Source organism: Colossoma macropomum, unplaced genomic scaffold, assembly GCF_904425465.1.
Source record: "Colossoma macropomum unplaced genomic scaffold, Colossoma_macropomum, whole genome shotgun sequence".
NCBI lineage: Eukaryota > Metazoa > Chordata > Actinopteri > Characiformes > Serrasalmidae > Colossoma > Colossoma macropomum.
In genome coordinates, this window is record NW_023494792.1 from 44,638,384 (window position 1) to 44,652,209 (window position 13,826).

Sequence of the window (13,826 nt, forward strand, 5' to 3'; positions counted from 1 at the left end):
TTAAAGCCTGTTTTTGCTCATACAACTGACTTCTTTAGCAGATTATGGAGAGCAGCTTTAAGACCAACAAGTAAAATAAAAGAAAAGGGTAGTTTTGAGTTTAGGGCAAGATATAAGTGAATGCCTGGACGTGATTCTAGGCTGAAACATGAACTGTCATTACATGCTGCCCACATGCGCCCTTCACACTTGGGTGAGAGTTCGAGAGCACTTTGATATTTTGTTGTCAGATTATGTCTTCTTTGTATATGGCTAAATAAAGCCTTGAATCAAATGTGGGCACAGTTGAGAGTGGTTTCAAATGCGTTTGACTCAGAACTCTCTCTGTGCTACTAACAGACTACAGACAACTAATTATCAGTATTACATAGAAAGAAAAGAGGAGAATGGTCACCAACTAGACACTCCATCCCTGGCAAAGTTGAAACCTTAACTGTCACTGTTTTGAAATGACCTGGGTTTGAAATGGGTTTAGAATTTTTTTTTTCTTCTCGTATAAAGTTATCGTTTGTGAGATACAAGGTATTGCAAAACAATCTGTGTCCGCTGCCCAATTTGCACCATGCATGTGCACCACTGCCATGCACGCGTACACTGCTTTACATTACAATGCTGTCCAATCCATGCCCTCTACTTTTACGACACCATATTAATGGACAAGTTTGGGGGAAACATTTAATTAGATCTGCTATAATATTATGAACATGCACCAGCAATGCAGATCACTATAAAGCAGTGTTAACTGCAGAAACCACCATATATATCTTATTCTCTTTCCTAGTTTACCACTACTAGGTTTTTAAATTTCTTTCTATCTTTCTATTAGTAAAAACATTCAGGTCAGAAAACAGGAAGAGGGGTAAGGATAAAGACCTGCCAAATGTTGCTTTCACTCTGGTTAAGCATGAGAGCATGTCTATGGCTGAATTTCTAATGGCTCCTTACTCCCTATATAGTGTGTCAAGAAACTATAGCTCCTATACCTAAATAGTGCATTAAATGTTAGACAGATGATGTGCAGCTTTGACTGAATATAAATCACTTTCATTTTGACATACAACGCACTGCTTATGTGTAGAAGTCGGTATATAATGTTCCTATGTAGTGAGCACTACAGTGCAAAGTCATATTATTCGATTATATTGTTCAGAATACCCCTCCTCATTTCGGTGGTCAAACTTTGACTATATTCTGTTATAGGTTGGTTCATTACTGTTGCCACAGTTAAAACCCTGCAGTTGGATGAAGAAACATTAGAATGACCGTGAAAAGGATGAAAAGATATTTGGACGCTTTAGATGCAGTCTCAAGAAAACTCTACAGGAAGATTGGCTGGATTGGTGGATTGGATCCATATAATCTGCACATATCTCAACTTCAGAAAAATCCAATACATTTAATTGTACAAAAACTAATAACAGCTATCAAAACTGTCAAAGCTTTTACACAATGGACACAATTCAGCTAGAGCTGGCGTCTTATTCACCACTTTATTATTCCAATTTTCTGTTTCACTTTAAATGCTGCAGTCACATTTAGGTGGCTTATAGCTACATAGAACAAATTTCGACGAAGAAGCTGGCGAATAAGTAGCCAACACCATGTCACAGAAAAATCTGTAGACATCTAGCTTACTTCAATAAACACATCTTTAATCAGAAAATACCTCAAACTTTTACCTGTAAAGTTTTAATGGCCAGCTAACAAGAGGCACAGGAGAGCTATAATCAGCCACTGGAGCTGCTGGTCTGTTTAATGCATCTCTCTGGCCCATCTAATGTTTACTATACTGTCTGATTTGTCCCCCGCATGCCTTTTCATGACACTGTATTAGCAGATTAGCTTGGGCAAACATTTCATCAGATCTGCTCTAATATTAGCACATTGCGAACATGAACCAGCCACACAGATCATTATAAAGCAGTGTTTAATGCATACAAGTAGACTTACTCTGTATTCTAGTTTAATACTAGTGAATTTTAAGCTGCCTTCTATCTTTCTACGGACAACAAGCATTCAGGACAGAGCACAGGGATAAGAGAGTGGTATAAACAAAAAACCTGCTCAGTGTTACTATCATTTTGATCAAGCAGGAGAGCTCGTCTGTGGCTAAATCTTGTTGACATCCAGTTTACTTTGATAAATGCATCCTTAACCATGAAATACTTTAAAAGTTCACTTGGAAATGTTTATTATGCAGCTAAAAAGCAGCACAACAATCCTAAAATCAGCCTCTGGAGCTGCTGGACTGTTGAATGCATCTCAGTGGCTGAGCTAATGCTGTGTCCCAAACCAAACCTTTTACCTTACACACTAATGGGTGCACTTGGAATGGTACTGAACTGCTTTTTACATACTATTTAGTGTGCTAGTGTATGGTTTGGGACGCAGCAGCAGAAATCTCAGCCATTTAGATTTCAGCTTTCATTTATCATCAACACAGCAACAAATCAAACAAAATCAAGGGAATACACTCAAATATATTGGTTAATACGGTTAAAAAACTGGTTTTTAACTGAGCAGCAGTGTGATTGCGTGATGTCATCAGAATACCATCAATAGGGAGCCACTTCAGATTGACACTTCAGATTTGCCCACCTTCATGCAATGGCTATTGTGGCGCCCAAAGAGACCACGAATGCGATCATACACCAAGCAAAACTGGTCCAGTAGTTAATCACACATTAACAGTCTGTGTTTTCAAAAATAAACAATAGGAATAGCTAGCCAACTGAGCAGAAAAGAGTGGAAAACACACACAATGATACATGCACGGTACAGACTGGGCAGTGCCAGATAGTTCCAGTATAAGCAATGTGCTCTACACATGACAGGTGTGACAGGTGCACAAAAGGTTTCATTATCACAGTGAAGATTTACATGTTCTTGCTGAGTGAGAGTGGACTAGTGCCCTCTACCTGTCAGGAGGAGCTGATACTGTGGAATGCGCTGCACTGGTTTCAGCAGGTAATGCTTCAGAGCTAGACTGGCACACCGAGGACTTGTCTACCACCACAGGGAGAAAGAAAGACAGGGAAACACAAGTATTAGACCACTCCTAGCTCATATGCACCTCTCATTAGGTCAATGGCTCTCAATTCTAGTCCTGGAGGCACTACGCACTGCACATTTCTGTGTTTGTCCTATTGACTTCATTAGGACCTATTGACTTGATTCAACTCAATAGGACATTTCATAAGCTTGTACTGTAGTAGAGAAAACAAATGCACAGAGGGACTGTGTACAGTTTACCTCAAAAATTAACTGTTGCACATGCCTCTGAGGTACATGTAAGACTAAACAAATAATGACTTTTTTTATGATCCCAATAACATCAGATGACCCTTCGAAGTCGCAGTTGCCACAGCAGCAACATTTCTCACTCATAGCTCATAGAAAGTAGCAAAGATATTCTGTTTAAAGTGTGGTATGAAGTTTTTCAACTGATAACATATTTGTGTTTGTAAGTGGAAGAGAAGAACATTTTTTTATGATTTCATTTTGATGAAATCTTGTTTTCGCCATGATTTTGCTGTTTTTTGACCAAAGAAATTGGCAAACTCAAATCTGAAAAAATTTGTAAAATCAACCGTAATTTTAATAAAATTTTATATAAATTATGCCACTGAACAGTAAACTGCAGTAAAACTGCAGTAATAACTAGATATCTAAGGGTTAAATAAAACTTTCACATGAAGGAAAGATTAAAAAGTAAATCAAAATCATACTCACAATCAGAAACACATGCAAAAAATGAATACAGACAGAGAAACACACGGAGGCCCACCTCAAACTGCCGCACAACTGTGGCAAAAGAGGGGTTTTTGCGACACTGTTCGTCCAAGAGAGCCACATTGCGGTCAAACTCTCGGATATAAGTGGAGTACATCTTCAGATACGGCCCCTTCTGCACAAAGATGTCAGCCAGCCTCTGGTGATCTGACCTGTGTGTTAGAGAGATCACACAGAGAGAGTGTTTGAGTATTAAGAAAACAACCATTAGTCTTAGTTGCAGTTTCTGCACCAGGGGAGTCAGTCATTTTACACTACACATTACACTGATGTAATGTGGGCTGGGTGAAAAAATGTAATTTAATAGGCCAATAACACATCAATAACTTCTTATATATTGTTTTATTTTATCTGCATTTGTCAGAAAGAAACATTTTGAATGAACAAACTGATTAAAATAACACCTACAAAACAGACTAAAGTTAGTTGGATGCTGAGCAAATGCTGTCTTTTAGCAAACCTGAAAGAATGCATTGGATTGCATCCTTACGTGAGCATTAATATTTGTCACCTTTTAAACATAAGTGCTGCACAGTCCTGTTTAATTTCACCCGTTTTGTTTTTTAAAAAATGTCTTTTTTGTTTTTCATTTTGTTAATTTTTTTTAAATTTTCCATTTTATTTATGCTTTTGAATAATTACAAGAATTATTCAAAAACAAAATGAAACATAATAAAGAAAATACACTTTTATTACTGTCAAAATCTGTTCTTAATAAATAAACAAACACACCTTAAAGTAAAAATTAACATTATGTAGGTTTTACAGTATACGCCACAAAATTCAATGCCCTCAACAACGAAAATGACTGGTCACTTAAGGCACTGAATTCCACCTTTATTTATTTATTTAATTTTTTAGTTATAGTTTGCACTTTGGCTCAATTTGTGATTTTTTTCAATAGCTACAGGTGGTGTCGTGGTGTTGGTGTGCTAGCACAGACTTTCCATTTTGTTTCTGTTGTTTTGCTGTATTCTGCTTATCGATCAGGATGTCATGTTTTCAAGTGGTCTCAAACCTGCAATAGAGCAGTTCTTGAGCACTGTATCCTCTAATGTCCCTCTGAGGAACCGAAAAGTGTGAAACAGTCTTTTTTCCCCACTGGTGATATGCTGCTGCTCAAACTGTTTGAAAATGTCTGCGCTGACCGGAGCAGAAGAATGAAGGGAATAAGAGCCTTTTTTAATTTCTCTTTTTTATTATCATTAAAACTATTTATGTGTTAGTGTCAGATGCTGACATTTGTTGTAGCGTTATTTATTCTTTTGGTTTATTTCGGCCTTTTTTCCTCAATCGGCTGAAACCCAAAAATGCCATTTTTGACCTTTTTCTAGCTGAAATTCTTCAGAGGCTGATAATTGGGTGCATCCCCAGTTTAATCTAAATAAATCTTTATTAAGCTGTGAGCAATGTTAGCAGCTAGCTATCTAACTAATCTTAACGTTGTTCTGCAAGGTTATTATCATTAGCTTTGGGAATAAAATAAAAACAGCTCCACCCTCCAGATGATCAGGATAGCACATGTCTGAATTACACATTCCTCAATAACACCTTTTTACATCCCTTAGCCCAGGAGTGCTCAATCCTGGTCCTGGAGATCAACCACCCTGGAGAGTACAGACCCAACACACCTGGCTCTAATTGTCAGATGCTCCTGAAGGCCTTCATTTCCTGGATGAGTTGCATTAGATTAGGGTTGGAGCTAAACTCTACAGGGTGGTAGATCTCCAGTACCAGGACTGAGCACTTTACTGCCATCACCATTCTAACTCCAGGTCTGTTCTGAGGACATTTTTATTCACTTATCAGAAAAAGTAGTGCTTAGAAACGGCTGCTAAGCAGTAACTGGTTGAGCATCCTGTCGATCATTATTTTGCAAACGGTCAACTGCGGTCCACAAGATGGTTTTAGTTTAGAATACGGATTCCAAATTCATCTGGTGGGCCGGGTAAAAACCATAATCAGGCTGGTTCTGGGCGGCAGGCTGTATATTTGATGTTTTCTACTGTTGGTAAACACTTCTGTATTGAAGCGTCTGTGTGTGTGTGTGTGTGTGTGTGTGTACCAGTGTGCCACTCTCTCCTCCAGCTCTCTCAGCAGGTCTTTGTTGAGCTCATAGAGTTGGGGTAGGTAGTAGAGGATCTGATTCAGCACCCGCTCCTCCACCACGTGCTTTCCACTGGCACGGGTTGCCTTGGCAACAGCATCCCGGAAGTCCTGAAGTGAATACAGAAAGGCTACAGCAGAGTGTTGCAGAGTGACCAAAAGTTTACACTTGGGCCTGACCGATATGAACATTTGTGAAAAATACTGATACAGATTTTAAGGTGATTAAGCAGGGGGCAGTATAATTACACTTATAATTTTAGATATACAGATTATTTGTATACTAAATACATTTTGTCACAGTTCTCTTCATAGTTAGGAGTAGATACCAGTTCTGACTTTACTGCATTTGTGAGCAGATGATTTTCAGTTTAGCAGACACTATACAGACCGGAAATAAATCGGTAGATCCTTTAACGTCAGAGGGTCATAACAATATAAGACAAGCTAATCAACAGTCAACAAGCTAATCAACAGTCAATAAACGAATCAATGCTGCCTTATCAGTGGCAATTTTGCAATTAATTTATGGGATCCTAATATCGCCCGATATTATCAACCAATCAATATATCAGTTAAGTCTTAAAGTCAATGCTTGCCCAAATTGGCCCAAAAGAGCTGTTTGTTGTACAGCCAACATTAAAACTAGTGGGCGGGCAATATGGCAATATATTACTGCTGCTGTGATTATGTCACAATGCGCTTTTCACAGTGTATCATGGGTATCATCAGTACCAATTACAGAAGTTACTGAAAGCAGGTAAACAACCTGTCTATAGTAACTCCAATTGCATAGTAACAAGTAGCTGAACGTATGTTATCACGTTATGCAACTGTTTTTTTCCCCCATATTATTTCTATTTCTTTCTATGTATTTATTTATCTATTTATGCTTCGTTTTACTCCTCTTCCTTCATAAACAGTTTTCTTTTTAACGTTCAATGTTAAAAAATATCACTGCACTGCACATTTTTCCCTGTCTTTTTAAAACGTGCCACTACTGTTTTCCTGGTGCAATTTGTTTTCTGAGTCTGCAAAACTCAGAAAAAAATATCAAGATGTCACATACAGTACTGTGTCAAAGACCACCCTTCATTTATTTAATTTCCAGTCAAAACGGCCCTTATGAGCAAGTTATTTATTTTTCAGTGTCACAAAAAAAGAATTTTTAACAGAAAATTACACAGAAGCCTCAACAATTAAATATGATATCAAGATTTGTAGTATTTAGTGTGTCCACTCTTTACCTTTATTACAGCTTCGATTCTTTCTAAGAGTCTTGCTTTCAGTTTTTCTGCAGGGATATTTTTCCACACCTCCAAAGTCCAGTCTTAGAAGTTGGTTGCATTTTCTGCTTCTCATGATCCAAGTAATCCCAAACACATTCAGTGATGTTGAGGTCTGGACTGTGTTGGTCAGTCCATTGTTCTGAGAACACCAGCAGCTTCTTGTTTGATCTGCAAATTTTCTTTTGTGCATTTCTTTTTCCTCAATATTAGCTTCTTGACAGCTACACATCCTTTGAGACTCATAGCGTTGATACGTCTCACAGTGGACGGAAGGACAGAAACACCTGTGGATTTTTTCAGATCTGAAGCAACAGTGGAGCTTGATTTTCTCCTCTCTCTCAAAGATGGAAACTTTAAGTGCTGTTTATCTGATGGTGACAATTTTGGTGATCTACCATGTCTTGCACGGTTATTAGGAGGCCCATTTTCTCTGTATCTTTTACTCATTTTTTTTTATTTCAGTTTTGTAAAAGTCCTCCCCCCCCCACTTATTTTCCTTTGACATTCCCCTTTATTATGCACAAGAATTATATATTATCTCTTTAGATGACTAAAAATGTACCTGATGGATGAATAACTAGTGCTTTTTGGCTGTTTGACTGAAATGTAACAAAATGAAGGGTCGTCTTTTGGACTTTTACACAGTACACATACACATATATATAAACACATACACATACATGGGTGTGTGTGTGTACGTAATATATATATATATATATATATATATATATAGATATATTTATATATATGTACACCACACCTATATATATATATATATATATATATATATATATATACACACACACACACACACACACAAAAAAACCCACCAAAGTTATCAGTCTAGAATGTCACTTTATGCACTTACAGAAAATGGAGAAATTGTACTGTAGTTTTAATTGCCGGACTAGCAAGTCTTTAGTACCCTTGATTCAAATGTTAAAACCGTCAGACAAAACACAGCTCAGCAGCCCAAAAACAGAAAACTGACCAAACACCAGACATGACCAAACAAGCAACAACGCTGCCCGCACCCAAAAAAAAAACAACAAAAAAATAAAAATAAAAACAATAGAGAAACCTGCAGAGCAGTACACATAATTTACATAACCACACGCTTCACATTCCCAAAGTTATTATTTAGATCAGTTTTCATGTGAAGAGCCCAGGAGAATCTATTTAAGAGTTCTGGTATGAGGATAATCTCTCCCTCATTCACACACGCACACTCACACAACCTTCTTAGGGGCAGCTGTTAGGGGTCATAGCCAACTGCGTGGGCAGGACAGAAGGGTGGGTGTGACCTCTTTCCTAAAAATCTCTCCCTCTTCTCTTCCTTTGTCTCGCTATCTCTTGCCTTCTGTTTCTTTCCCTCTATTTTTGTCTCGGCTTTCTCCCTGTGCTTCAAGAACTCCTTCATTCTGCGTATCTCTTTCCTTCTCTCCTTTCATTCAACCCCCCCATCCCTCTGTCTCTGATCCTCTTTAAGCCTTGTGCAGGGCCCACACTCCTCCACACTCATTACAGCCCAGTCTGAAATAAAGGGACAGGTGTGTGCGCATGTGTGCCTTTCAGTGTTTATACTCTGCTTAAGCTTTTCCGGTCACCAAAAATGATCCAGAGAAAAACACCAAAACATCTATAAATCTGTGACCTTTGCAATATAAACACAAGCATTCGTTAAATATGTGTGATATGTATCTGTTCTTTTCTAAATATCTGATGTTTTTCTTATAACTGGACCAAAAGACTGTTTAGGAATTAACATGTGAATACATTTATAGCAACTTACGATGTGTAGCAACTTCAGAACATCCACGAATCTGTAAAAGACACATTTATAAGAATTACATTAACTCTATATATTGCCATACTGTGGCTGTTGTAATAAAACCTTGGTAATTTTATAAAGAATGAAAAAAAGTTCCTTAGCTTAACTAAAAGTAACAAAAAGTAGTCATTATATGTTCACAAAATGTAAAGGACAGCTGATATTTTTCAAACGAGTTACAAGGTCTTGACAGCAATGACATGACCCATAACAATAACTGGGGCTTTAGAATTTTGTGTGATACTTAACGCTAGAAATGATCAACACCACCATTTCTTTTCAACGTTGTTAACACGTTTTCTTAAACCTTTCCAACCATCCATTGTAATGCAGGCTGAAACCCAATTGGTAATGCTTTATATGTTGCTATAACAGAATTCATGGTTGTAGTCTTCTTTAAAACACACCTTTTAAAAGGCTTTTACAGTGATAACTTCAGCTCCTTCAGCTGACTACACTAGACAATGCTCACAGAAGAACTATGGATAAATCAACAAGCAGCCAACTGACAAAAGCAACAGCAAAGTGTAAAGTTACAGATCAGCTGGAGAGCCTCCACTGTGACAAGAATCCACAAGCTTTATGATCGAGAGTGAGAGGCTACAATCACAGAGGAGTTGGAACCACTGAATGTATACAGTTGTATGCAAAACTTTGGGCGCCCCGATCAAGTGACGTGTTGATTTTCTAAGTGAAAATAAGTGAAGACATCCTCTGTGCAGTTTTACACATTTTAATGCACTGTTTATTTGCTAAATTTAACATACTTGAAAAGATAATTTTATGTTTTTCCAATGTGTTAAATGCAGCAAATAAATAGAAATTGTGCACTAAAATTATCAGAAAAATGGCTAATTTAAGTTTGTTCCCTGCAGAGCATGCGTTAACCGATTGTCTCTTAGAAAACCAGAAAATGTGTAATTCAACTAGGGATGTTAAACTTTTGCATATGACTGTATACGACATATTAACACTCTGGAACATGCAGTCACTGTTGCTTGATTTTCATGTTCAGTGAATCTGTGTTGACATGATAATAGTGTTATTGAATTACTGAAGGTAATATACAAAAATACATTCTGATGAAGCTTATTTTGTCCGCTCATATGGCTACAACAAAATGCACAGCTTTTTAAATGAAGAAAAAAATCTTTCTTTAGGGTCAAATTTCAGCAAATAAGACAAATGTGAATATTTGCAATTAATTACACAAAATGTGATTGTGATAATGAGTCATTATTTTAATTGTTTGTCAGACCTAACTGTAAATACACCATACACAAAAAATACACAAAATAAACACACAAAAAAAAAGATCACACACAGAACAAACAAACAAACAAACATACAAACACGTACACAGCAAGCTTTTACTTACACTTTCTCTGAGCTCATGATCTCCATGGCAATGTGAACCACTTTATTCCTCTTCGCCTTCTCTACCTCCTGATCGAAGAAATACACATAATCAGCTATAATAAAGTATAACGACAATTATCACTAGCTATAACATGATGTACATCAAACTTACACACTCATTGCATCCAACCATCTCTGGCAACTGAAAACACACGACTTCATGTCAGTAAAAGCTTGCACACTTCTCGCTCTCTATGAGGTTTATGTGTGTATCTGTGGGGAGTGGGGGGAGTAGTTTTGGGGAGGGTCTTTCAGTCTTTATTTGGATTCAGTGTCTGTCTCAACATAAGGACATAGTTTGACTGAGTGGACCTCCTGCTATTGCATGAGTTCTGTCTGTGCGTTTGTAATAGGGAAGACCGATATATTGGTTGGCCAATAAAATTAGCAGATATCACGGATTAATCAGTAAAAATCATGCTGTGAAACACCAACATTGCTTTAAAGTCATTTATTTTATATTGTATTGAACACACACCTCCAACTAATATAACTTTCAAGGATTGGTTTCATGTCCTTCTACCTTTTATACTTTATTCACAAAATGCTGGCCTGCTGTCAAATCAGGGGGGAAAAGCTTTCTCTTACAAAGCTCCCCAACCTTGGACCAACCTGCCTGCTAAGTTCAGGTTCAGACATACTCTCTCGATCTTTAAGTCTGCGCTGCAAAACCTACTTATTTTCCCCAAGCTTTAGGTTTACTTCCCATGACATGAGCCTGCATGTATTGTTGTCATAATATTTATTAATCTGTTGAAGCTGTCATCACTTTCCGGTGGTAAGACTATCTATATTCCCTAATGTTTACCTTCCTGTCTCTTTTTTTGTTGTTCCGGCTCCTGCTGGATCTTATTCCAGCCTGTATTGCCAGCACAAGATTTCAATGGAATATGCTTTATTAACATCAGGGGCCCATATCATATAAAAATGCACTTTTAAAAAATAAAAGTCTCAGATGTAGTATGTAAGAAAGAAAAATCCAAAATGTACTACTCACTCATGTTCATACAGTCCATCTATGACAACTAAGCTGTTTTTTGTTGTTTTTGTGATGTCACATAAAACAAACCATTTGCATATGTCTGCTTTATCAGCCTACAATGGTTCAGTCTCACTGATTTACGCTGAAGCTATTAGGAATGTTTCAGCTGAACTGCTTTTTGAATGAATCACAATACAGGGCAGCCTATCAGAACAGAGGTCATTTACATATCGCTGCTGTCGGAACAATACCTTGTATCTCCATTTTTGTCGTTTTTCAGTTACCCTTTACACTGTGTGTTAAATTTCACAATGAATGAACCAAAATTACTCGGAAAAAAATTCTGGTTTACATAAAGTAAAGAATGTTTTTTGCTTCTCCTGTAAAGTTATCATTTTGTAGATACAAGGTTTTGTTCCGACAGTAACAATATATTAGTTTAAAAGGAACAGTAACAAAGCAGCCCCTTTATTTCCAAGGGATAAAAAAGAGGTTGGAAAACAGTAATGTAAAAATGGATGAGTGTTTTTTTGGTACATAAAACCACACAAACATTACAGACAAGAAAAAATACAAAAAAGTGTAGAATTTAACATACCTTACCAACCTTTTATCTACTACTCAAACTGTTCACTAACTCTAATGTCTCCATCTCAACACTAACCTTCTCCCTATATTTCCAAAGCTCAAATCCATAATCTGGGATCCAATACCACTCCTGTAAAGCTGCTTTGTGGCAAATCTTAACAGCAAATTTTGCTATACAAACTAAAAATTGAATCTATCACTTTTTACAGTAGATGATCACAGCAGTACAGGCTAAATTGATCAAGCTGAAGATAAAACACAATCATGGTTAAAATAACAAAACATGTAAAATACACATCTAACTTATAGCATTTGCATAAGATGTTAGCACACCAAAATGCTAAAAATAAATAAATAAATAAAGTAGGAGCTAATTAACAGAAAGCTCCGCCCCAGTACTTCTATATTCATATTATTAAAGACTTCTGGTTTCCACTATTTGACAATTGAAAACAGAGTCATATGGCAGTTCACAGTTGACAACAGACAATTACTTCAGTCAGTTAAGCATTTTTTTTTTTACCTAAAACTTTTGGACACTGTGCTATGATCGACCGCATAAAATTATACTGCCCTGTGTAATCGGCTATCAGAATTTATAGCTCCTTTAAATCAGTATCAGAGACTACATTTTCATATCAATTGGTCCCTAGTTTGTAAGCAAAAGCGAGTGAGTGTGAGGAAAAAGGGCACAATAAAGAACGTTCAGCAATAAAAAGTAGCTTTCAATTACACTAACAGTTGGATTATGTGCCCTGTTAACTTCCATTCATTACTGTTTACTTCAGCATTTTTAACTGACTTACTCATTTAACCTCTTCAGTTCTCAGGCTTAATACATTCCAAGGCTTATTATTCAGTAACTGCGTGGAAAAATGTCAACTGGCTGACAATTTTGGAAGACTCTGGCCAATGCAAAAAATTCCATCACTACATTTGGTTAAACATGCCTACTGGTGCCATAGTAGTCCCTAGAGTCAGACTGTCTGATTTAAAGACTGGGAAAACTCCCTTCTCATGATGTATCTTGAAGGTGGGAGGAAACTTTGAAAAACTACAACTGTTTTGGGGTGGATACTTGAGGGCACGCTGATAGAAATGTACAGAAATGCTGAATATTATGTTTGCATTTATTAGCCTCTACACAGTGGCTATGCTAACAATCAAGACTTCTTTATGGTCGTGGAGGATTCTCATCATGGATCTCGTCTCAATGCATTTGCATAATGCAAGCTGGGTACTGTAGTGAGAGAACACTGATAGATGAAACACAAAAAAGAATATAAAATCTGAATTCTGTCAAAATGATGATCTGTGCGGCGCTATAGAACACTACACAATCCAGTGAGGAACGGAAGCCTGGACCTGTTAACAGTCCCTGTCCATTTAAGGGGTTAAAGGGAAAGAAGAAGTGGTTCTCAATCCCCGTCACCCACGTACTAGACTCTTTTTGTCTTTTCCTGCTCTAACACATCTGACTCAACTGACCAACTAATTATCAAGAGCTTCATGAGTCAGGTGTATTACAGCAGGTAGAAGACAAACTTGTGCAAGAAGTAAATGGAGCCCTCAGCATTAAGAACCACAGTCTTGCTGGGATTAGTCAAAGCTCAGAAACACTCCTGCTCCACTCCCTCTTGTTAATCTTGCTACCCTAAAAAAATAACTTGAGAGAATAAAACACAGTACCTACTCATAGAGGTTTTATTTCATTAGTAATTTTTTCCAGAGTTTAGAATAATAAAGACATCAAAACTAAGAAATAATGGAATTATGCAGGCAGCAAAACTTTTGTTATTATCAAAATATTTGCCTTGAT

General features: G+C 37.1%; 1 protein-coding gene across 3 annotated transcripts in view; it reads right to left on the bottom strand.

The window, feature by feature from the left end:
* fgd6 (FYVE, RhoGEF and PH domain containing 6) overlaps positions 1-13,826 on the bottom strand; it is a 44,141-nt gene that overhangs the window by 12,872 nt on the left and 17,443 nt on the right. For all 3 annotated transcript variants that reach the window (XM_036577308.1, XM_036577306.1, XM_036577307.1), the window contains exons 4-8: positions 10,397-10,464; positions 8,980-9,010; positions 5,858-6,009; positions 3,788-3,944; positions 2,919-3,006 (exon numbers count right to left, since the gene is read on the bottom strand). In XM_036577308.1, coding sequence (XP_036433201.1) covers positions 2,919-3,006; positions 3,788-3,944; positions 5,858-6,009; positions 8,980-9,010; positions 10,397-10,464 — 496 coding nt within the window. The remainder of the gene's footprint in view (positions 1-2,918; positions 3,007-3,787; positions 3,945-5,857; positions 6,010-8,979; positions 9,011-10,396; positions 10,465-13,826) is intronic.